The following is a 22,961-nucleotide window of genomic DNA, read 5'->3' on the forward strand; positions in this document are numbered from 1 at the left end:
TAGAAAGTTTGATGAGATTTTCACAATTTCTAGAGTTCTTCTTTGTTTACGCCCAGCAGCAATGTTTTTGAGAGCTGTAACAACACTTTTGCTGTTGTCCAAAGCTATATCTTTCCGAAACCCGATTCTGTTATAGACAGAAGCCTGTGACATGACAGACCAATCAGGACTCATCTCTCGGCATGTCCAACCACCCTATTATCTCAGCCAATTATTTCTCCCTGCATAGCTCAGTGCTTTCTCCACGAAAGTTCACAAAGAACGTCCCTACTGTGAAGTAGGAAATAGCATCAAACGCCTCAGATCCTGTAACCGGTCACATATAATCATAGATATAATCATATATATTATAGAATATAAATATATAATTGCTGATTGGTGCCTTGAGTTAAGACGCATAATTGAAAGTCAAATTCCAGCCGCAGACAGTGAGTCTTTTTCTAATCACAATTTTGTAAAACAATTTTAATAGATGGATTTGAAAACCTATTCAGTTGAGTGACCTTGATGAGTGTGATATGGGTTCAGTAAACCATTACTTCAGTCTAGTGTGATTACTGCAATGCACTTTATCAAACAATCCTCAATTATTAAATGGATGAACGGATGCTTCCAAACCTACCGCACAAGAAAAACACAATAGAAAAGATGCCAGTTCTAATGCATCACCTTTAGTGTGAGAGATAAAAGCCGTACAGTCAAGAGAGACAAGGAGAACGGCGGAAAGAAAAACAAGAGAGTCAAACAAGAATGAGAGAGAGAATGAGAGAGATAAAGAAAGGAGAATGGAAGCGGGAGACGGAGAGAGATGGCAGACAGGAGAATAAATATTGGTTGAGATTAATTAACTTTAAAGGTCAGTGCAACATACTGTATAATTCAACACACAATAGATGTGATTGATGTCAGTGCTTCAGCAGCATTCCTACAACGCTCTCACAACATTTCAGGGAGTGTAGGTTCTGTGAACAGGGTTGAGGGTTTTAAGGGGCGTCATCTTTGATAGGATAGAAAACACAACAGAAGGATGTATCTCTAGTGCTTTGTCGTCATTGATCTTACAGGACTGGATAAATGCAGATTAGCAATGTGATGGAAAGGCAACAAACCCTGCCCATTCTCAATTACACTATACTGCTTTTTTACAAAGAAAGGCTGGTATCGAGAGTTATTGTGTATCCCATATCTGGGTGTAAGGTGTCCATTTTGTGTTGTTGGCCCATCTATCGGACATGTTGTACCCTAAGAAGTGAGGCACAAAATGTGGTTATCGGGTACCACACCCCACGCCCCCAATCACCTTCACAGTCCATTTTAACTTCTTTATTACAAATAGTTGCTGACTCTGTCTGGGACACTGATTTCTTTATAGTGTTTTTAATTGATGGAATTGTGGTCCCTTGTAGCTCAGTTGGTAGAGCATGGCGCTTGCAACGCCAGGGTTGTGGGTTCGAGTATGAAAAATGTATGCACTCACTAACTGTAAGTCGCTCTGGATAAGAGCGTTTGCTAAATGACTAAAATGTAAATGAAATGGAACATTGTGTGAAGACTTCTACCCCTGTCCTAACTTGCTCTATGGCGCCCCCCAGTGCTGATGCTGGGCCTGTTCCTCTACTCCTTCTGGAGGAGACACAAGGGCCTGAAGGAGAGCGTCTACCACGTATCAGCCCACCACGGAGAATGGGAGGACATCCGAGAGAACGTGCTCAACTATGACGAGGAGGGCGGAGGGGAGCAGGACCAGGTACAGATAGACACTGAATCCCAAAATAAGCCAGAGTCCCTGGTTACCCCCATAGGCACTTGTGTAGAACAGAAAGGATGGGATCGGTTTAAACTGTATAATAATTGCTTCACCATACCTTCTGATAGGCTGGGTGAAGCATACACATATACAGGAGTGCCTATAGTGTGTATGAGCTAGGAGATGATTGGGAATTCAAGGAGACACTGGTATTCAGATGGAGGTAGTGAAGCAGGTACAATACAGCTACTGCTGTTTAGACAGGACAGAGACAGTAGAGGAAAAGTATGTCCTTCAACACAGCACAACTACCTATATCTTATAGGTCTATGTAGTGGTTGTATGAGTCAATAGTATGGCTCATAAGACCACTGCAATACAGTAGAGTAGAATACAACTTTATTGATTCCCTTAGGGCAATTAGTATCAAAGCTACAGCTATGCATCAGACACATACCTGTACAACTACTCACACAGGAGAAACCATACAAATCATTGATTAACACAAACTATATAAACGAAGGAAGCGTGGGAAGATATTCACAGTTTACATAGTAAGTGTTAGTTTGGTAGCACAGCTAGGGGAGGACTGGTGTTGGAAGATGCTTGGAAATGAACACCAAACTAATGATCTTAGGAGAGTCAGTTAGAGGAAATGATGTGAGTAGATACTACAGAGAATGATAGTGGCCTAAAGGCCGTATTAGCATGGGCAGCACCATTGAGGGCTTCCACCATTGTAATGTAGTCAACTGGGTGGGACTTCCAACTTCATTGGCTGATCCCTCCTGGTGACCCTGTTGGAGTCATGTCCAACCGGGTCATCAGGAGGGATCAGCCAATCGTGAAGAAGAAAATAGCCTCAATAGCGCTTCCCATGCTGTCACAGACACTATAAATAGCACAGATACAATTACCATTAGTCCATAATGCCTGTATTTGTTTAATTGCGCTGGTAATAGCACTTTTCCCAACTGCAATCAGATAATTAATTACAAGTTTGGCCAATTAATGGGGCTGTTGCTGCCAACGTTGGTGCTTAGGCCGCATGTCTTTTTCTTAGGTAGAAATAAAAAGCATAGCAGACTGGCATTTTTCATAGACAAATATGATTATAAATGCATGTCCTGCTGTTGAGAGTTTTCTATTAGTCTTTATAAACAGCTCATCTCTAATCAACTCTCTCATCTTCATCTCTCTCTCTCTCTCTCTCTCTCTCTCTCGCTCTCTCTCTCTCTGTCTCTGTCTCCCTCTCTTCTCTCTCTCTGTCTCTCTATCCGTCTCCTTCTCCCTCTCCCTCTCTCTCTCTCTCTCTCTCTCTCTCACTCACTCACTATTCCCTCTCTCTCTCTCTCTCTCTCTCTCTCTCTCTCTCTGTCTCTGTCTCTCTCTGTCTCTCTCTCTCTCTCTCTCTCTCTCTCTCTCTCTCTCTCTCTCTCTCTCTCTCTCTCTCTCTCTCTCTCTCTCTCTCTCTCTCTCTCTCTCTGTGTCTCTGTAACCCCCCCCACCCCCCCTCTCTCTCTCTCTCTCTCTCTCTCTCTCTCTCTCTCTCTCTCTCTCTCTCTCTCTCTCTCTCTCTCTCTCTCTCTCTCTCTCTCTCTCACTCTCACTCTCACTCTCACTCTCACTCTCTCTCTCTCTCTCTCCCTCCAGAATGCCTTCAACATGGTGGAGTTACAGAGGTCTCTGCAGCCCAGCCCAGCTCAGTCACTGAGATACAGCTATCCACAATGCATCATCTCCTACCCTCAGACGACCAAGCCACCGGACCACAAGAATGGGACCAAACCAAAAGGACCAAACGGACCCAAAAACGGCAGCACGGCGATCGCCCTGCGCCTGGCCCACCCTCCGTCCGGGTCGGCCACCCTCCCCTCTCCCCTCGCCATGCGGCGATCGCACAAGTCCCGGTCCTTCTCCAGTCAGGACCTGGCCCGCTACCTGTGTGAGGTCATAAGGGACACGGACCGCCCCCTGTTGGACAACCCTGGCTACATGACCTCACCGCGTCTCCTGTCCAATAGGGGGCAGCATGGTTGGCTGGCTGTGCGCTCACTTAGTTCCCTCAGTGCTGGAGGTCAGGGGTCAGAGGTTAGGATTCAGGGGAGTCAGGAGAGCCTGGAGCGTCAGAGAGCCCAGAGCCCATGGCTGGACAGCCTCAAAGCCCTACGAGCTGTAGTCAGTGAGCTCAGAGTGGACGCTGCTGTAGACTCTGCTGCCGCCAAGAACACAGAAGGACAGAAGGACGAAGTGGAGAGGGAGACCAAGGGGCAGCCCAACTGTGAGAAGAGCGGATGAGACTGGAGTTGTGAAATGTTTCAATCGATTGATCCAAAGATGGTGTTGGGGAAAAACCAAATGAGAACAAATATTTAAGAAATTTACATTTCTGATTTGTAATCCCTTTGGAAAGTATTCCATGGGTGGATTGTGGCAAAAATGTGACACATCTTTGATATTACATATTTTAAGACCAATCTGGAAAAGCAGTCACCATTTTATTGGCAATGCCATGTATATACCCCACAAAAACATATGTAAAAGAAGGCAAAAGTAATCCGGATTTTTAAAAGGGTTCTTTTTTGTTGTTGATCATTATCGTAATATAATTTCTGTGAGAAAAAATAATAATATTTAGTTTGTTTTGATTTAACTCCTTTTAAATAAATTAATATCTTTGATACAGAAATCAGAAGAACATTTAGAAATTGATGTCTGTGATAATAAGCCGATTACTATCTTTGAGGTTCATTTTTGTGATACATTTTTTATTTCATATTTTTACCAACCCATTTTCTTTATCAAAAGCTATGTTGGGTAAATGCATGCCTCTATTCCTCAGCAAGTTAAGTATGTCAATGCAGACTTGTTGTCATGCACCACCTCTTATTTACTGATTCATAATAGCGCCTAAATATTATATGCAATTAAAACCCACTTGTCTAGACTGGAAAGTTTGTGGGTTGAGAACCAGGATCAGTATGTACCAATATCCTGACTATGACTACCTCACTCCCCTGAGTATTGTCTCAAACTCGTCATCAACCATGAGCACACAGGTGCTGTTGACCTGGTTAGAACTCTGAAATTCAGCTGAAAAAGGTGTGAAAATTTTACAAAAAGGTAGCATAGCATCCGACTCATGATGGACAATGTAAGAATCAAGAAAACACACAACCACCACACAACGTTGTGCTCCAAAGGTTTTAAAATGACTCCAATGTCCAACGTGTGACTCTAGCAGTTAGCAACAGGCTACAGTACATTTAAATATGATGAGGATGAGGATGATCATGATCATGATGATGAGTTAATTCCTGCTCTAAACCTTGCTGACCCTTTTGGATTTCTCTGACATGCAGTTAAAGAGTATGTAGCTCCCGGCAGACTGACTTGAGTTAAATGGTGGTGAAACTGGAGCTTATCATAGGGGAAGGAAGCAGTGCTGCCTTCATAGAAATATAATTACTAGAATGTACCAAGTCCCTTTTGACCGCACCCTCATGGGTAACTCTATTTCTATGTTGCTTTAGTGCTGCTCAGTGCTTGACTTGGACTGAAATAAGTTCTGGTACTCATTTTGGGTGCAGGTACTGTTTATATTTAGGTGCAGGTGCTCCACAATACTTTTGAGCTAATATTCTATAAGAGGAACAGGAGGAGCTCAAGCAGTAGAAGATCTGAGGTGCGGTACTCAGCTCCGGTGAGATCCTGCCCAAGTCAAGCACTGGTGCTGCTGTTGATAAGTATACCGACCTGCATAAAACAAGTTATACATAACATGAGCTGTAGAGGTCTTACATGTGCCATCTAGACATGGAACACATGCTTATCTATGTCAGTGATGTCACACATAATGGCCTCGTGTTGAAACATGCATAGACCCATAAGCCTTGGAGCCAGAGAAATATAAAAGCATAATTCAGCCGGAAATAGCATCTTCAAGTTCAAACATCCCCAAGACTTATGTAGCTATTTGTAACATAAGCCTTGCTCCTGTAACACATTGCAACCTGTATTTCTGTACCAAGCAGTCTTCTGTCTCTATTGTAGTCTTGAATATGCCTGTTACCATATTCCCATCTAGTGGTAACTTACTAGAATCACATTTCCTCATGATTTCTTTCTTCCATGCATGTAGTTCTCCAATTGACCACTACAGGACAGTGCTAGTCCATTAACTAGACAGCCGGGTCAGGAAAGAGCCTGGAACAGTAACAAAATACACTACCATTCAAAAGTTTGGGGTCACTTAGAAATGTCCTTGTTTTCCATGAAAGCATACATGAAATTAGTTTGAATAGGAAATATAGCAAAATGAATAGGAAATGTAGTCATTGACAAGGTTAGAAATAATGATTTTAATTGAAATAATAATTGTGTCCTTCAGACTTTGCTTTTGTCAAAGAATCCTCCATTTGCAGCAATTACAGCCTTGCAGACCTTTGGCATTCCAGTTGTCAATTTGTTGAGGTAATCTGAAGAGATTTCACCCCATGCTTCCTGAAGCACCTCCCACAAGTTGGAGTGGCTTGATGGGCACTTCTTACGTACCATACGGTCAAGCTGCTCCCACAACAGCTCAATACGGTTGAGATCTGGTGACTGTGCTGGCCACTCCATTATAGACAGAATACCAGCTGACTGCTTCTTCCCTAAATAGATATTGCATAGTTTGGAGCTGTGCTTTGGGTCATTGTCCTGTTGTAGGAGGAAATTGGCTCCAATCAAGCGCCGTCCACAGGGTATGACATGGCGTTGCAAAATGGAGTGATAGCCTTCCTTCTTCAAGATCCCTTTTACCCTGTACAAATCTCCCACTTTACCACCACCAAAGCACCCCCAGACCATCATATTGCCTCCACCATGCTTGACAGATGGCATCAAGCACTCCTGCAGCATCTTTTCATTTGGTCTGCGTCTCACAAATGTTCTTCTTTGTGATCCGAACACCTCAAACTTCGATTCGTCTGTCCATAACACTTTTTTTTGGCCAGTCTGAGATATGGCTTTTTCTTTGCAACTCTGCCTAGAAGGTCAGCATCCCGGAGTCGCCTCTTCACTTCACTGTTGATGTTGAGACTGGTGTTTTGCGGGTGCTATTTAATAAAGCTGCCAGTTGAGGACCTGTGAGGCGTCTGTTTCTCAAACTAGACACTCTAATGTATTTGTCCTCTTGCTCAGTTGTGCACCGGGGCCTCCCACTCCTCGTTCTATTCTGGTTCGAGCCAGTTTGCGCTGTTCTGTGAAGGGAGTAGTATACAGCGTTGTACGAGATCTTCCGTTTCTTGGCAATTTCTTGCATAGAATAGCCTTCATTTCTCAGAACAAGAATAGACTGACGAGTTTCAGAAGAAAGTTATTTGTTTCTGGCCAAATTTTGAGCCTGTAATCGAACCCACAATTGCTGATGCTCCAGATACTCAACTAGTCTCAAGAAGGCCAGTTTTATTACTTCTTTAATCAGCACAACAGTTTTCAGCTGTGCTAACATAATTGCAAAAGGGTTTTCTAATGATCAATTAGCCTTTTAAAATGATAAACTTGGATTAGCAAACACAACGTGCCATTGGAACACATGACTGATGGTTGCTGATAATGGGCCTCTGTACGCCTACAGTGAGGGAAAAAAGTATTTGATCCCCTGATGATTTTGTATGTTTGCCCACTGACAAAGACATGATCAGTCTATAATTTTAATGGTAGGTTTATTTGAACAGTGAGAGACAAAATAACAACAATTTTTTTTTAGAAAAATGCATGTCAAAATGTTATAAATTGATTTGCATTTTAATGAGGGAAATAAGTATTTGACCCTTCTGCAAAACATGACTTAGTACTTGGTGGCAAATCCCTTGTTGGCAATCACAGAGGTCAGATGTTTCTTGTAGTTGGCCACCAGGTTTGCACACATCTCAGGAGGGATTTTATCCCACTCCTCTTTGCAGATCTTCTCCAAGTCATTAAGGTTTCGAGGCTGACGTTTGGCAACTCGAACCTTCAGCTCCCTCCACAGATTTTCTATGGGATTAAGGTCTGGAGACTGGCTAGGCCACTCCAGGACCTTAATGTGCTTCTTTTTGAGCCACTCCTTTGTTGCCTTGGCCGTGTGTTTTGGGTCATTGTCATGCTGGAATACCCATCCACGACCCATTTTCAATGCCCTGGCTGAGGGAAGGAGGTTCTCACCCAAGATTTGACGGTACATGGCCCCGTCCATCGTCCCTTTGATGCGGTGAAGTTGTCCTGTCCCCTAAGCAGAAAAACACCCCCAAAGCATAATGTTTCCACCTCCACGTTTGACGGTGGGGATGGTGTTCTTGGGGTCATAGGCAGCATTCCTCCTCCTCCAAACACGGCGAGTTGAGTTGATGCCAAAGAGCTCGATTTTGGTCTCATCTGACCACAACACTTTCACCCAGTTCTCCTCTGAATCATTCAGATGTTCATTGGCAATCTTCAGACGGGCCTGTATATGCGCTTTCTTGAGCAGGGGGACCTTGCGGGCACTGCAGGATTTCAGTCCTTCACGGCGTAGTGTGTTACCAATTGTTTTCTTGGTGACAATGGTCCCAGCTGCCTTGAGATCATTGACAAGATCCTCCTGTGTAGTTCTGGGCTGATTCCTCACCGTTCTCATGATCATTGCAACTCCACGAGGTGAGAACTTGCATGGAGCCCCAGGCCGAGGGAGATTGACAGTTCTTTTGTGTTTCTTCCATTTGCGAATAATCACACCAACTGTTGTCACCTTCTCACCAAGCTGCTTGGCGATGGTCTTGTAGCCCATTCCAGCCTTGTGTAGGTCTACAATCTTGTCCCTGACATCCTTGGAGAGCTCTTTGGTCTTGGCCATGGTGGAGAGTTTGGAATATGATTGATTGATTGCTTCTGTGGACAGGTGTCTTTCATACAGGTAACAAGTTGAGATTAGGAGCATTACCTTTAAGAGTGTGCTCCTAATCTCAGCTCGTTACCTGTATAAAAGACACCTGGGAGCCAGAAATCTTTCTGATTGAGAGGGGGTCAAATATTTATTTCCCTCATTAAAATGCAAATCAATTGCCAAACGTCCTGCACGGTGTTGGGCTGTAAGCACAACCCCCACCTGTGGACGTCGGGCCCTCATACCACCCTCATGGAGTCTGTTTCTGACCGTTTGAGCAGACACATGCACATTTGTGGCCTGCTGGAGGTCATTTTGCAGGGCTCTGGCAGTGCTCCTCCTGCTCCTCCTTGCACAAAGGCGGAAGTAGCAGTCCTGCTGCTGGGTTGTTGCCTTCCTACGGCCTCCTCCACGTCTCCTGATGTACTGGCCTGTCTCCTGGTAGCGCCTCCATGCTCTGGACACTACGCCTGACAGACACAGCAAACCTTCTTGCCACAGCTTGCATTGATGTGCCATCCTGGATGAGCTGCACTACCTGAGCCACTTGTGTGGGTTGTAGACTCCGTCTCATGCTACCACTAGAGTGAAAGCACCGCCAGCATTCAAAAGTGACCAAAACATTAGCCAGGAAGCATAGGAACTGAGAAGTGGTCTGTGGTCACCAACTGCAAAACCAGTCCTTTATTGGGGGTGTCTTGCTAATTGCCTATAATTTCCACCTGTTGTCTATTCCATTTGCACAACAGCATGTGAAATGTATTGTCAATCAGTGTTGCTTCCTAAGTGGACAGTTTGATTTCACAGAAGTGTGATTGACATGGAGTTACATTGTGTTGTTTAAGTGTTCCCTTTATTTTTTTGAGCAGTGTATTTATAGCCATTGTACCAGATCCAAATGGTTTCATTCAAAATGTTTATGTCAACACCAATCTGTGGTGTTCTATACTGTAGGCCTATAGATGCAGTTCAACTGATCCATCAGAAAGTGGCAATATCTTGGTCTGTCAAGTGATGCAGCGAAACTATCAAGCTAATGCGATCTCAGTGAAGAATGGATAGGGAGAAGAGAGAGATGTGCGAGAAGGGAAGTGGGGAGGTGGTGTAGGAGGGGGAAGGGCAACTGCTTGATGTGAAAGCTGGAGATTGTTGGAATGAGGGGTGACAGAGCCAGAGCCCTAGCCCCAGCCAGTCAGTCAATCGTCACTCCCACAGACGGTGTGCCCCCTTCTCACCCCTGTGTCATCACACTGTGTGTGTGTGTTTCTGTGTGTGTCTGTTTCTGTCTGTGTCTGTTTGTGTGTCTGTGTCTGTTTGTGTGTGTGTGTGTGTGTGTGTGTGTGTGTGTGTGTGTGTGTGTGTGTGTGTGTGTGTGTGTGTGTGTGTATGCGCTTGCATGTTTGTGCCTGCGAATGTTTACACATATCCCCAGGCTATGGATCCAGGAATGAGACGTTATGGAGGCCTCCTCTGTCAGTCGTGCCAAAAAATGGGACGCATGTCAGCTCCACTGACAAACGCACTCATCCTCCTGCCCACGATCCCGGCTGCAAATGCGGGCCATGTCTTCTGACAGAGCGACACAGCGACACAGCCTACACGACAACACAGTGACATCACAGAGGACAGACAGAACACGAGCAGTCAGGTTTGATGTGAGGGGTCACAGACAAGAGACGGCAGGGTGAGTGAAAGCACTCTGATGTCAACACAGCTCTAGCTGCACCTTACTGACATCCCTTTGTTCCCATAGGAGAAGCCATTATCAACAAGTTTTCATCTTAAAAATAGAATTTGTGAATGCTGGGTAACATATAATGAGACATAAGAATTGAGGGTATGTTTGCTTTGTATGGAATGTATAAGCGGACAGACAGAGGTAATCTATAGAGATTGTAATTCTTCATTTTAGATCTATAGTGTAGAAGGGATTTTGACAGTCATGTTATGCTGTACCTCTGTGTAATTCTGGCAATACGTCTACAGGTGGCAGTCTAATCCACATCTGAGGAGTGTCACACCACTGGTCTGTGCACTGGTCTGTCCTCAATTTTCTTTATGCTCTCATACCTTACCTGTGTGGTTTAGCTCTAACATTCACTCTGCTCTGCAATGTTGTAGGAATGTTGTAGAAATGTTGTGATGTCTATCGTTGGAGTTATTGGGATTGTCTAATGACACAAACCTGATTGATTCTAGAAGAAAGGTTGTATTGATTATATCTCCTCAGCATAGCTGTGAATAATCAAAGAGTTAGCATTCACCTCTGTAGTAAACCACCTCTGGATTTCCCCCTAATTTCTCAAGAGTTTAGCATTGTCTCTTTATCCAACGCTTCTTGATTCCTCCATATTCCTTCATTATTATGAAAGTGGTGTAGTCTAAGTTCCATGTCTGTCTGTCTGTCTGTCTGTCTGTCTGTCTGTGAGAATGTGAGATATTCTGTTGTCAAGTTTCATAAGAACACATTGGTGTCGAATGTGAGACATTCTGTTGTCTCATGTAACTTACCATTTTGTGGATACGCAGCACAGCCATCCGTCATGGAGGAAGAGGAGGTAGGAGAGGAGAGGAGGAGAGGAGGAGAGGAGGAGAGGACAGGCAGTTGGGCCTGACAGATGGGCTTAGTGAGTGAATCATTGACAGGGTCATGCTAACGGATGCTGGGCCCATCAATAGCTCAAAGCCCCCGTGATGAATTACTGCAGACAAACAATGCTGACCGAGCAAATGTGCTTTTAACAAAGTCAGGCCAAATATTACAGCTTCTTTGGAAGAGGGCTGAGGGAGAGAGAGAGATCTAAAGACAACTGTAGTACTGATCTCACCTGTTCTTAGTTGGTGGAGTCTAACTTGTGGTGCAAAGTATTACTTTAGTTTTTTTTTAAACAACAGGAAGGAGTGTGTGTATGTGTGTATGTGTGTATGTGTGTATGTGTGTGTGTGTGCATGTGCATTAGAGAGAGCATTAATCATTCATATCTAATGAAATAAGAATGAAACATCGCAATCCTAATTTGTGTTGGAGAGAATGATGTTGTGTATGTTCCTAAAAAGAGAAGTAGAAACCCCCCTCTACTTCATCTTTTTCTCTACTCCTTTTTCCTCATCCTTCAGAGACTGTTCTGCACGTTGTTTCCTCTCTCTCATTACAAGCCAGTGCTACACCACGTGCAGGGATAAACAATGGCTCTGGCCCTACAGGGATCAATGCCAGTTCACTCAGAACGAGTGTCTCATTCCTTCAAGAGGTGATAAATAACATGGTCCATATGTCTCAGCAGCATCCAGATTACTGCTGAAGGAGCCCTGCCCAGACTACAAGCCTGCCTGCAGCCTCAATTGTTTGAACATCAAGAGGGAGTTACACGGTGACATAACACAATCACACACCCATAGCTAAAGTCCCAACAATATGTCAATGGCAAACTCCAGTCTTGTATTTCATCAATATTACAAATTGCTCAAAAATTATTGCATTTTTAAACAATGTCTCTATGTGGATGCTTTATGAATCTCACTGAAAGTCTGTGTGCTGTGTGCTGGCCCTTCCGTGTCCCAGGCATCTTGTCACCTGTCAGAGACAGCCGCCTGCAGACAGGGATGACATGACCGGTAGGCCGGGGCTGTGGAGGACGGGTCAGCAGCGTCAGTGTTACAGGCAGACAGAAAGACAGACAGACAGACAGACATGGGGCAGGGATCTCCCAGTAACAGGCTGTCTGTCAGCCCACCTCATCTGACTACAGGGGGGCCACCTCTGCATTAACGCAAAAACTAGTATTAAATATTCAACATTATTTACTGTATTTACTTGTATTTATTCAGGGGAGCCCAATTGAGACTACTCTCTCATTTGTAATGGTGCCCTGAGGACAAAAATTCCATCAACACAACAACAAAAATATAAAAAACTACAAGACAGCTATACATACATTACATCAGGTTATTACAACAAGTTATAATAATCAATTGAAACAATTGCACACTTCAGTGAATCATTTAACAGAGTTTTAAACTGCCCTATTGGCACCAGGGAATCCAGGTGTAATATAACTCCAATTGGGTCCATCACTTAACTTTGTGGATTCGCTTCACCCCCTCATCCTCAAAATATAGGCTGCACAGGTTTCTTCTTTCAACATGAGATAAAATGGGTGTCACCGTCATCATGTTACATGTTACATGTATTGTTTCAAACATAGCCCTGTACCTTTAAGGTCATATGTCTGTCTAGTTATCCACACATTTTGAGTTCCACAGGAGATGTGTGTTGCCATTTGTAATGCTGGCAGGGTCACAGACAGCAGTATGACCTGTTGGAGGCAGGGACACAGAGAGAAAACAATAGCCTATCAGATCAATACAGGACACAGATAGGTCATTGACTGCTGTCAATCCATTGTGTTTGTCATGTGGTCATTACCTGCCCCTCACTGTGTGTCTCTGCGCTGGACAAACAAGCAGGGTTGGTGAGGCTGGAGGTTTGTAAACACAATCTTCACGAAAGTGACTCAGTTCAATCAAAGCTACATTGCATACTCTTAGAAAACAAGTGGCTACCTAGAATCATAAAAAAGGTCCCTGGCTGTCCCTGTAGGAGAACCCTTTCTGGTTCCAAGTAGAATCTTAACACCTAAGGGTTCTTTGTGAATTCTTTGTTGGGTAAAAAATGCTCAAACTGCAAGCGAAAGTATTCTATCCTGAACCAAGAAAGGGTTTGCCTACTTACAGGAACAACAACCGAAGATCCCTTCATGGTTCTAGATATAACCTTTTTTTCAAAGAGTGTAGCGTTAAAAAACATACTTTCCACTCTGAAGGACTCTGTGAAATAGCACAGACAAGTACTCCCCTTAGAAGAAGATACTGTACTTTCACAAAGAGACACATACATTACAGTGCAGACCAGGCAGTATGGTGGAGTAAACAAAGCCACTGCATAAACACTGCTGTGGCAGGACTGATTGAACACCAGCCTGTAAGCTAGTGTCTGTGTTAAAGCCCAGTGATGTATGCCGGTGCTGTGGAAGCCTATTGTCTGCTCAGGTCTAACTAGAGAGGTATGTGAGGTACTGGAGAGATGGAAGATGACATCAGAATATGCACAAAAAAATACTTTTTTAATGATTAATATATTCATTATGGAATGAGGTCATTATGCTTTTTTGTTGTGGAAAGTACATATTCATCATGAATCCACCCAAGAACAAGTCTGTTGTTTTGCTTTACAGCACGACCTTGGGTGTAGCTTTTACAAAGTTAACAATTATATAAATATAAACACGCACACACAGACACACACAGGGTGGGGAGTAACTGATTACATGTCATCTGATTACAAAACAACTTTAACTGTAATCAGTTACGTTACCAGCAAAAATATTATAAGCAGATTACAGATACTTTTGTAAAATGATATGATTACTTCTTGGATTACTTTTACATTTAGAAAGAATGTGTGCAAAACAAAAATACATTATGACACCTTTCTGTTTTTTTCAGTGACATTCAATTCATTATTGAAAAAAGGCGCAAGTTTAAATTTGTTCCACGGGAGCAAATCTGACCCCAATTCAGAGATCACAAGTCAGAGACAACTATGATGACACAGAAAATGTGTTTGATGGATCCTTTTTGTCTTCTTCTAATGCCTCTTAAAGGGAAAGTAATCCAAAAGTTACGTTACTGATTAAAATGTTGGACAGATAACTAGTTACTTTAACGGATTACATTTAGAAAGTAAGTTACCCAACCCTGCACACACACACAAACACACACACACACACACACTTTCATGGCTACATTTGTCAAAACATTTGAGACAAGGCAAAAGGTTTTCTATTTTCCCCCCTGTGGGAAGTTCATCAGTGCTGTAACATCATTACAATATCACCCAGATATATGAGCCTGTAATCAAACATTTTATGCTAATTGTATTTGTTTATGAGCAAATTAACGTCAGGGATGCAAAACAAATGATGATGTGAGTGCGCACTGCACACAACATGATGGGATTCCTGAAGAATTCATTAGTTATTTACAGGTAATTAGAGGTTAAAATTAAGGTGATTAGTGTGCATGACACAGACACGCACACATACACACGCATGCACACATGGATGAATGAAGGCACAAATGCACGCACACACACACACGCACACACACACACACAACATCAAATGATCTAATTCTCCCCTGTACCTCCCTCCCTGGGTTTCTCAGTGTCATTATGGAAAGTGCTGACTTAGTTGTCTGCTATAACCCAAGTGTTGGATGTAGTGAGTTTTGGTAACACGTTATTTTAAGGGTTCATACTAAACCCTCAGTGTCATTTATAAGGCAATTACAAACCGTTTGCTCACCATTTATGAATTATTACTCCAACAATTGTAAATGTTAGTAAGCTAGTTATTCACACGTGAATATACTGTATATATATATATATATATACTTTACCATACTACCTCACTTCTACCAACACGTCTCCTGCGCCTCTAGGGGCTGCAAGACTGTTTTGCTAGTACAGACTGGGATATGTTCTGGGATTCATCCGATAGAATTGAGTAGTTTACCACAACTGTCACGGGCTTTATAAATGAGTGCATAGACGATGCTGTCCCCACAGTAACTATAAGAACATATCCAAACCAAAAACCATGGATTACAGGCAATATCCGCACTGAGCTAAAGGCTAGAGCTACCGCTTACAAGGAATGGAACATGGACATGGACACATACAAGAAAGCCCACTACGACCTCCGACGAGACATCAAACATGCAAAAGGACAATATAGGAGGAAGGTGGAATTCTATTTCACCGGCTCCAACGCTCGTCGAATGTGGCAGGGCTTGCAGACGATAACGGATTACAAAGGGAAACCCAGCCATGCGCTGCCCAGCGATGCAGAACTCCCAAACAAACTAAATGCCTTTTATGGTTACTTCGATGAATATAACACTGTGCCTTGCGTGAAAGCCCCTGTTTTTCCGGATGACTGTGTGATCTCGCTCTCCGTGGCCGATGTGAGCAAAACGCTTAAACACATTAACAATCACAAGGCTGCCAGGCCAGACGGAATACCAAGGCACGTTCTCAAAGCATGCGCAGACCAGCTGGCAAGTGTCTTCACAGACATTTTCAATCTGACGTTGTCCCAGTCTTTAATCCCAAAATGTTTCAAGCTGACCACCATTGTCTCTGTTCCCAAGAGCTCCAAGGTAACCTGCCTAAATGACTATCGCCCTGTAGCACTTACATCTGTAAGTATGAAGTGCTTTGAAAGGCTGGTCATGACAAACATCAACACCATAATCCCAGACACCCTAGACAGACTCCAATTCACATACTACCAGAGCAGATCCACAGATGACGCAATCTCAATTGCACTTCACACTGCCCTCTCCTACCTGGACAAACGGGGAAATAACTACAGTATGTGAGAATGATGTTATTCAACACCATAGTCCTCTCCAAGCTCATCACCAACTCAATATTAGGAAGATGTTCCTAATGTTTGGTATACTCAGTGTATACACACCATATACACACTTACTTACACACACTACATTGACACTCCCACACAAAACCCATACACATTCACATACACTACATGTGCACACACACACGTAACACACACACATAACGACACAACACAAACACACATACATACACATTACACACACACGTACACTCACACACTTTTACACTCATCATTTGCTGGTGCTACTCTGTTCTTTATTTTACTCTTATTATTATTTATCCTGATGCCTAATCACTTAACCCTGCCTTCATCTACATATCTACCTGAAATACCTCGTACCGCTACACATTGATCTGGTACTGGTACTCCCTGTATATAACTCCATACTTGTGTATTTTATTTTATTCCTCTTGTGTTACTATTTTATTTTTACTATTATTTTCAAATTCTGCATAGTTGGGAAGGGTTCGTAAGCAAGCATTTCATGGTAAAGTCTACACTAGTTTTTCAGCGCATGTGACAAATAAACATTTATTTGATTTGATTTGATTTCCTTAAACATCCTGTGTTTGTGTGATTATTCTTTACCAGGTACTGCAGGAATGTCTACCAATGGCATGCCCATCTTTTGTGCTACATTTCACTGCTCACTCAAAATATTTATAAAGCATTTATTAAGTATAAATAGCGCTCACTTTAGATTAGGGACAAAAAAAATACTTTACTAATGATTAGTAAATTGTTTATAAATGTGGGAGTATCAATCAAATTTCAATCACATTTATTTACATCAGCAGAGGCCCAGCCTAAAACCCCAAACAGCAAGCAATGCAGATGTAGAATCACGGTGGCTAGGAAAAACTCCCTAGAAAGGCAGGAACCTAGGAAGAAACCTAAAGAGGAAGCAGGCTCTGAGGGGTGGCCAGTCCTCTTCTGGCTGTGCCGGGTGGAGATTATAAGAGTACATGGCCATTAAGGCCAGATTGTTCTTCAAGATATTCAAACATTCATAGGTGACCAGAGTAATGATGAATAGATGGTAAACAGACTGAACACAGAATGTATAAATGCCTTATAAATGGTTTATTACAGGCCCTTAAAATAAAGTCTTACTGAGTGTTTTTTGAACCCCCTCTCTCTCCCCCATCACTGTTTTTCCTTCTTTCTACCATTCCCCTCCAGTAATAAATCCCTCACACCAAGCAGAGTAGGAATCTGACACAGGCAGATGGCATATATTGGCACACTAAAACTATTGCAGATCTATGCTTCTACAGTACAGTACAGCCTAAATCATTGAATCATTAAATATCCAATCCCCTATCTTTCATTAGACAATATCTCACTTCCCACCTGGGTCGAAGCCTACAAGTACAGAATAAAACCAGGTGATTATTTTACGGTGCTAAGCGGCTAGGCAGCAGCCAGTAGCCCCTCCCTCCTGGAGGTGTAATTTGCCTGCAATAGGTTCTGAGTACAGGGCAGTCCTTGTGCACAAGAATACATTTGGAGCACTAGCTATACGTTTATTTAAGAGTATTATGGATAGGCAGTAGTAGATAAGATGGCTGCTACTGACAAAGGCTGAAACGTTTCTTCATATTGATAAACTAAGAGCTGAGAATGTTCCAGTGTGTGAAGGGATTATTGTGTAAAAATTGTATAACACTGCCTCTCATTGGCTTAGACAGGGGTTCTGGGCAGATTCTAGGTAGTGACTGATGATCCTGGATGAGACCCAGACAGTCTGAAACTCAGACTCAGACATTTAAAGTTACATGCCACCTGCACTAGAAGTCATTTAAAATGTCACAGTTACAGTGAGAAATTCAATCACCTTGTCTGCTAGTGAAGGGGGACAACTTTCTCCTAAGATTACTAAGAAGAAGCGTAATAGCTAAGAGCATTAAAAGCGGGTTCCTGCTAGCCCGGCTGCCAATAGTGAATAAATGATTGGGTCGCTGCATCCAGACAGCAAAATCAATGCAGCGTACCAGAGGCCTTCTTGTGTTAGTTGTGCTGCTGTGTTCGTGTCAACATGGGAAGTGGTTTTGCTGACATCTCAGAGCTTCATTAGACTATACCTCTTACCACCATAAGCCTAGCTGTGGACCAATCCTCCACCTTCTGCTTCTTTTGGATGTGGTGGAAAGTGAGTGGCGCAGTGGTCTAAGGCACTGCATCGCAGTGCTAGCTGTGCCACTAGAGATCCTGGTTCGAATCCAGGCTCTGCTGTAGCCGGCCGCAACCGGGAGACCAATGGGGCGGCGCACAATTGGCCCAGCGTCATCCAGGGTAGGGGAGGGAATGGCCAGCAGGGAGGTAGCTCAGTTGATAGAGCATGGCGTTTGCAACGCCAGGGTTGTGGGTTCGATTCCTACGGGGGGCCAGTATGAAAATAAAAAAATATTTAAAAAAGAATAATGTATGCACTAACTGTAAGTCGCTCTGGATAAGAGCGTCTGCTAAATGACTAAAATGTAAAATGTATGCTAGATACATTCAGTCGAAGGATAATTGAGCCAGTTATAAGCCTCTTGTCAAATACACTACTTTGTCATGTGAACTTGCTTCATTGAATGGCTCCTAATACTTCTGCCTTCTGCCTTGTCCCTTGTCCCCTATCCCTTTCACCTGTCCCCTCTTTGCTATCCTGTCCCTGAGACTGGGGGACAAGGGAGGTTGAACAGAGGAGTAGAGGGGGATAGCTCTGCTCAGCCGGAGTTACCAGGTGAAAAGGCAGTGCAGATGTAATTTGTCCTCAATGGCTGTTTGGGAAGAGTAATTGTGGTGACATTGGCCGGTCGATAGTATGGATTTTTTGTTTGGAGTGCCCTGCGTGTGTGGTGCTAGGGGGAGGCCAGGAAATATAAGACGGCGTCTCAAACACAATAAAAATGGATCGAGGGTGTGGTGGTTGTTTGCTGGGCTGGTATCCATTGTTTGGCTGTTTGGCTGTGTGTGGATGTTATACTGTAGCCGGGTTGTTTCACAATCACAAATACCCCCTCTGTCCTTGCTTGCATGGCAGGATATTACCATTGGCTTGATGGACATTGAAATAGATATAAATCCTTAAAATATGCATTAAAAACATGTCAGTCAAACCATAACCCAAACACAATTCTTCCTGTGTATGCCCACTAAAAGTCATAGCACACTGAAAAGAAGCCATAATGCCATTATGACTATCAACTATTAAGATGGCTGTAATCATGCAAAACCACCACATACTGTAGTGTAAAGTACTCTGAAATGCTACAGTGGGTAGTTAATTTATGGAAAAGCTCTACTGTGTTTCTACTATAATACATGATGGTGGTGGACAGAGGGAGTTAGTGTGTGGGGTGGACTGACCCCTGCACTGCTGGTACATACAGTCCTGTGACAGTAGGGGGTGAGTAGCCCCGGGGTAGACCACTGGAAGAAGCCTGCTATGGTGTCCCAGTCAGACCTGAATACATGAGGCAACGGTGTGAGCGCTGTGTTCTGCTGTGTGTTGTATGCTCAACCCAGCATGAGTGAGAAGGAAAGGGCTATAACACAGTGGACACACAGTGGACAGACATAGGCTACACTCCCTATCCAGACGTTACACACACGCCCACACACATGCACACACCCATACAAACACACACACATAAACAGACACACACACACAGATGCACGTTCACACACATGGACTTACACACGGATGCACACACATGGACGCACTCACGTACACACACGCACGCACGCATGCACACACACGCATGCACACACACACACACACAGATGAACGTATTCATACAAATACTGTATCTTTGTGATCGTCTTGGTTAATAAAAGGGACAATGTTCTACAGCTGTGATGTTCATTTTAATCATGTCAATTTCACATAGTGGTTTTATTATACCGTACACATTCTCACTACAGTATACCCATAATGCTACCTCACTGCAGTACATGCTGATTAGCCTGGTCTAATCCATCCCCCCAGCAGCATGGAGGTGCCTGGTCTCAGTGTCTGGTCTCAGTGCCTGGTCTCAGTGCCTGGTCTCAGTGCCTGGTCTCAGTGCCTGGTCTCAGTGTCTGGTCTCAGTGCCTGGTCTCAGTGCCTGGTCTCAGTGTCTGGTCTCAGTGCCTGGTCTCAGTGCCTGGTCTCAGTGCCTGGTCTCAGTGCCTGGTCTCAGTGCCTGGTCTCAGTGCCTGATCTCAGTGTCTGGTCTCAGTGCCTGGTCTCAGTGTCTGGTCTCAGTGTCTGGTCTCAGTGTCTTGTCTACTGCATGCACTGATGGGATATGGGCATAAGGGCAACCCCCCTGTCTTCTCTCTCTCTCTAACTATCCCCCACACCCCCCTCTCCCTCTTTCTCTCTCCCTCCCTCTTTCTCAGTCCAGTGTGTGGAGTAATGTCTCTAACCCGAGTTGACTGGCCCTGCCTCCACACTGTCCTCCCTGCAGTCTGGGGGTGTCACCACACGGCCTCTTCTCAGCTTTCGTCTTGGCAGCTGTCCACCACCGCCTGGGTAATGAACAGTGTGTGGTACGTCTTCTTGGGACACCTCCCACTGCGCCCGGGCAACCTCACCCTCCTCGCCCTCTTCGCCTCGACCTGCGCCAGACCGCCTTGTCAGCGTCACCGCTGTATCACAGCTGTCATCTCGCGTCAGGTCCCGTTTCACTCCAAAGCGGCCACTCGATGGGAACAAACAGGAACGTTGGGGAACGTTCACTGAGTCAAAAGAGGCTGAGGGGGCCCCGTTGTGACACGGCGTCCACTGCCCTGACGTAACGGAGCGCGACACCTGACAGGGAAAAAGGTCACATGGCTCGTCAGCGAGCGGAGCGGAGGTTGGACAGCGAGCATCGCTTCAAACGGGATGGCAGGGTCACAAACGAGATGCCTCCCGACAGTGCTGATGGACACATAGCTGGAGCATGGCCTTCTGGGAGCGGTGGGTAGGACAGGAGTCCTGCTGGGAAGTGTCCCTTCTGGTTTCACAGCCAGGGTGACGAGCCGACCTCCAAGCTGGACTGAGACAATGAGGATCACGCTAAGTATTATCATCACAATAGAGTGTACTAAGAAGACATCTGAAATCAAGACAGTTGCTTGAAGATGCAGGTCCCCAGTGAAGTACAGTATATCAAACAAGAGTGTATTTTTGAAAGGACTAAGGCCTAGATTCAATCCGGACCGTGGAAGATCGGCGCTGTAGCGTGCTTGACATTTAATTGAGACAACATATGCAGCGTTTACCGTGAATGCAGTCTCTGCGGGAACATTGCCTTTACAAGCTGCATAGCTGAAAAGGGCAGATCGGATTGAATCCCGGCCTAAGAACATTTCTGAAACCAACACAGTTGCTTGAAGCTACCATTCCACCATAGTGAAATAAGCCACCATCACTGATCAGAAACAAATATGAATAGACAGAATTCCAAGTAGTAGGATGGTGGAGTGAGTGATGATGCAGCTTTGTGTTTTATGCAGTGTTGGGGAGTAGTGAACTACATGTATTTCAACAAGTAATGTATCTACATTTTGCAGTAGCTTGGTGGTAGTTGAACTAAATTCTAATCTTGGTTGTGTTTTCAGTAGTTATTACTTTTCTGCAATGTAGTGGTGGAGTTAACTACTGGAACTACACTACTGTTTTACAAAAAAAAAAGTAGGCAAAAATGTCCTTTCTTTTTCGGCATCAGACCTGCCTAATTCTAATTTGAAACCTAGTTTTTGTGTTTATTGGCTAAATTACATATTCTGTTAACATATGACCCCAAAGTGAGTGTATGACATTTCAGATTTATATATGATAATTTTTCACAAATCTAATCAAATAAAAAAAAAATGCCACATGAGCCAAATACAACAGGTGTAGACCTTACAGTGAAATGCTTACGTACAAGCCCTTAACCAACAATGCATTAAAAAAAATGAGTTAAGTAAAAAATTGATAAGTAAAAAAATAGAAAATTAAAGAGAAGCAGTAAAATAAAATAACAGTAGGGAGGCTATATACAGGGGGTAGCGGTACAGAGTCAATGTGCGGGGGCACCGGTTAGTCGAGGTTATTGAGGTAATATGTACATGTGGGTAGAGTTAAAGTGTCTATGCATAAATAATAAACAGAGTAGCAGCAGCGTGAAAGAGGGGGTTGGGGTGGGGTGGGGTGGGGGGGCAATGCAAATAGTCCGGGTAGCCATGACTAGCTGTTCAGGAGTCTTATGGTTTGGGGGTAGAAGCTGTTAAGAAGCCTTTTGGACCTAGACTTGGCGCTCCGGTACCGCTTGCCGTGCGGTAGCAGAGAGAACAGTCTACGACTAGGGTGGCTGGAGTCTTTGACAATTTTTAGCGCCGTCCTCTGACACCGCCTGGTATAGAGGTCCTGGATGGCAGGAAGCTTGGCCCCAGTGATGTACTGGGCCGTACGCACTACCCTCTGTAGTGCCTTGCGGTCGGAGGCTGAGCAGTTGCCATACCAGGCGGTGATGCAACCAGTCAGAATGCTCTCGATGGTGCAGCTGTAGAACTTTTTAGGATCTGAGGACCCATGCCAAATCTTTTCAGTCTCCTGAGGGGGAATAGGCTTTGTCGTGCCCTCTTCACGACTGTCTTGGTGTGTTTGGACCATGATAGTTTGTTGGTGATGTGGACACCAAGGAACTTGAAGCTCTCAACCTGTTCCACTACAGCCCTGTCGATGAGAATGGGGGCGTGCTCAGTCCTCTTTTTTTTCCTGTAGTCCAAAATCATCTCCTTTGTCTTGATCACGTTGAGGGAGAGGTTGTTATCCTGGCACCACATGGCCAGGTCTCTGACCTCCTCCCTTTAGGCTGTCTCATCGTTGTCGGTGATTAGG

The 22,961-nt window shown here is 44.1% G+C and overlaps 1 protein-coding gene across 1 annotated transcript in view; it reads left to right on the forward strand.

Moving 5' to 3' along the window:
* The window catches only part of LOC121532273 (neural-cadherin-like), a 93,387-nt gene extending 88,418 nt beyond the window's left edge, over nucleotides 1–4,969 (forward strand). Inside the window, exons 32-33 of the mRNA XM_041838119.1 lie at nucleotides 1,593–1,747; nucleotides 3,401–4,969. Of these exons, the coding sequence (XP_041694053.1) occupies nucleotides 1,593–1,747; nucleotides 3,401–4,045 (800 nt within the window). The 3' untranslated portion in view covers nucleotides 4,046–4,969. The remainder of the gene's footprint in view (nucleotides 1–1,592; nucleotides 1,748–3,400) is intronic.
* Nucleotides 4,970–22,961: the final 17,992 nt, after the last annotated feature.

This window comes from Coregonus clupeaformis, chromosome 19 (genome assembly GCF_020615455.1).
Source record: "Coregonus clupeaformis isolate EN_2021a chromosome 19, ASM2061545v1, whole genome shotgun sequence".
Classification (NCBI taxonomy): domain Eukaryota; kingdom Metazoa; phylum Chordata; class Actinopteri; order Salmoniformes; family Salmonidae; genus Coregonus; species Coregonus clupeaformis.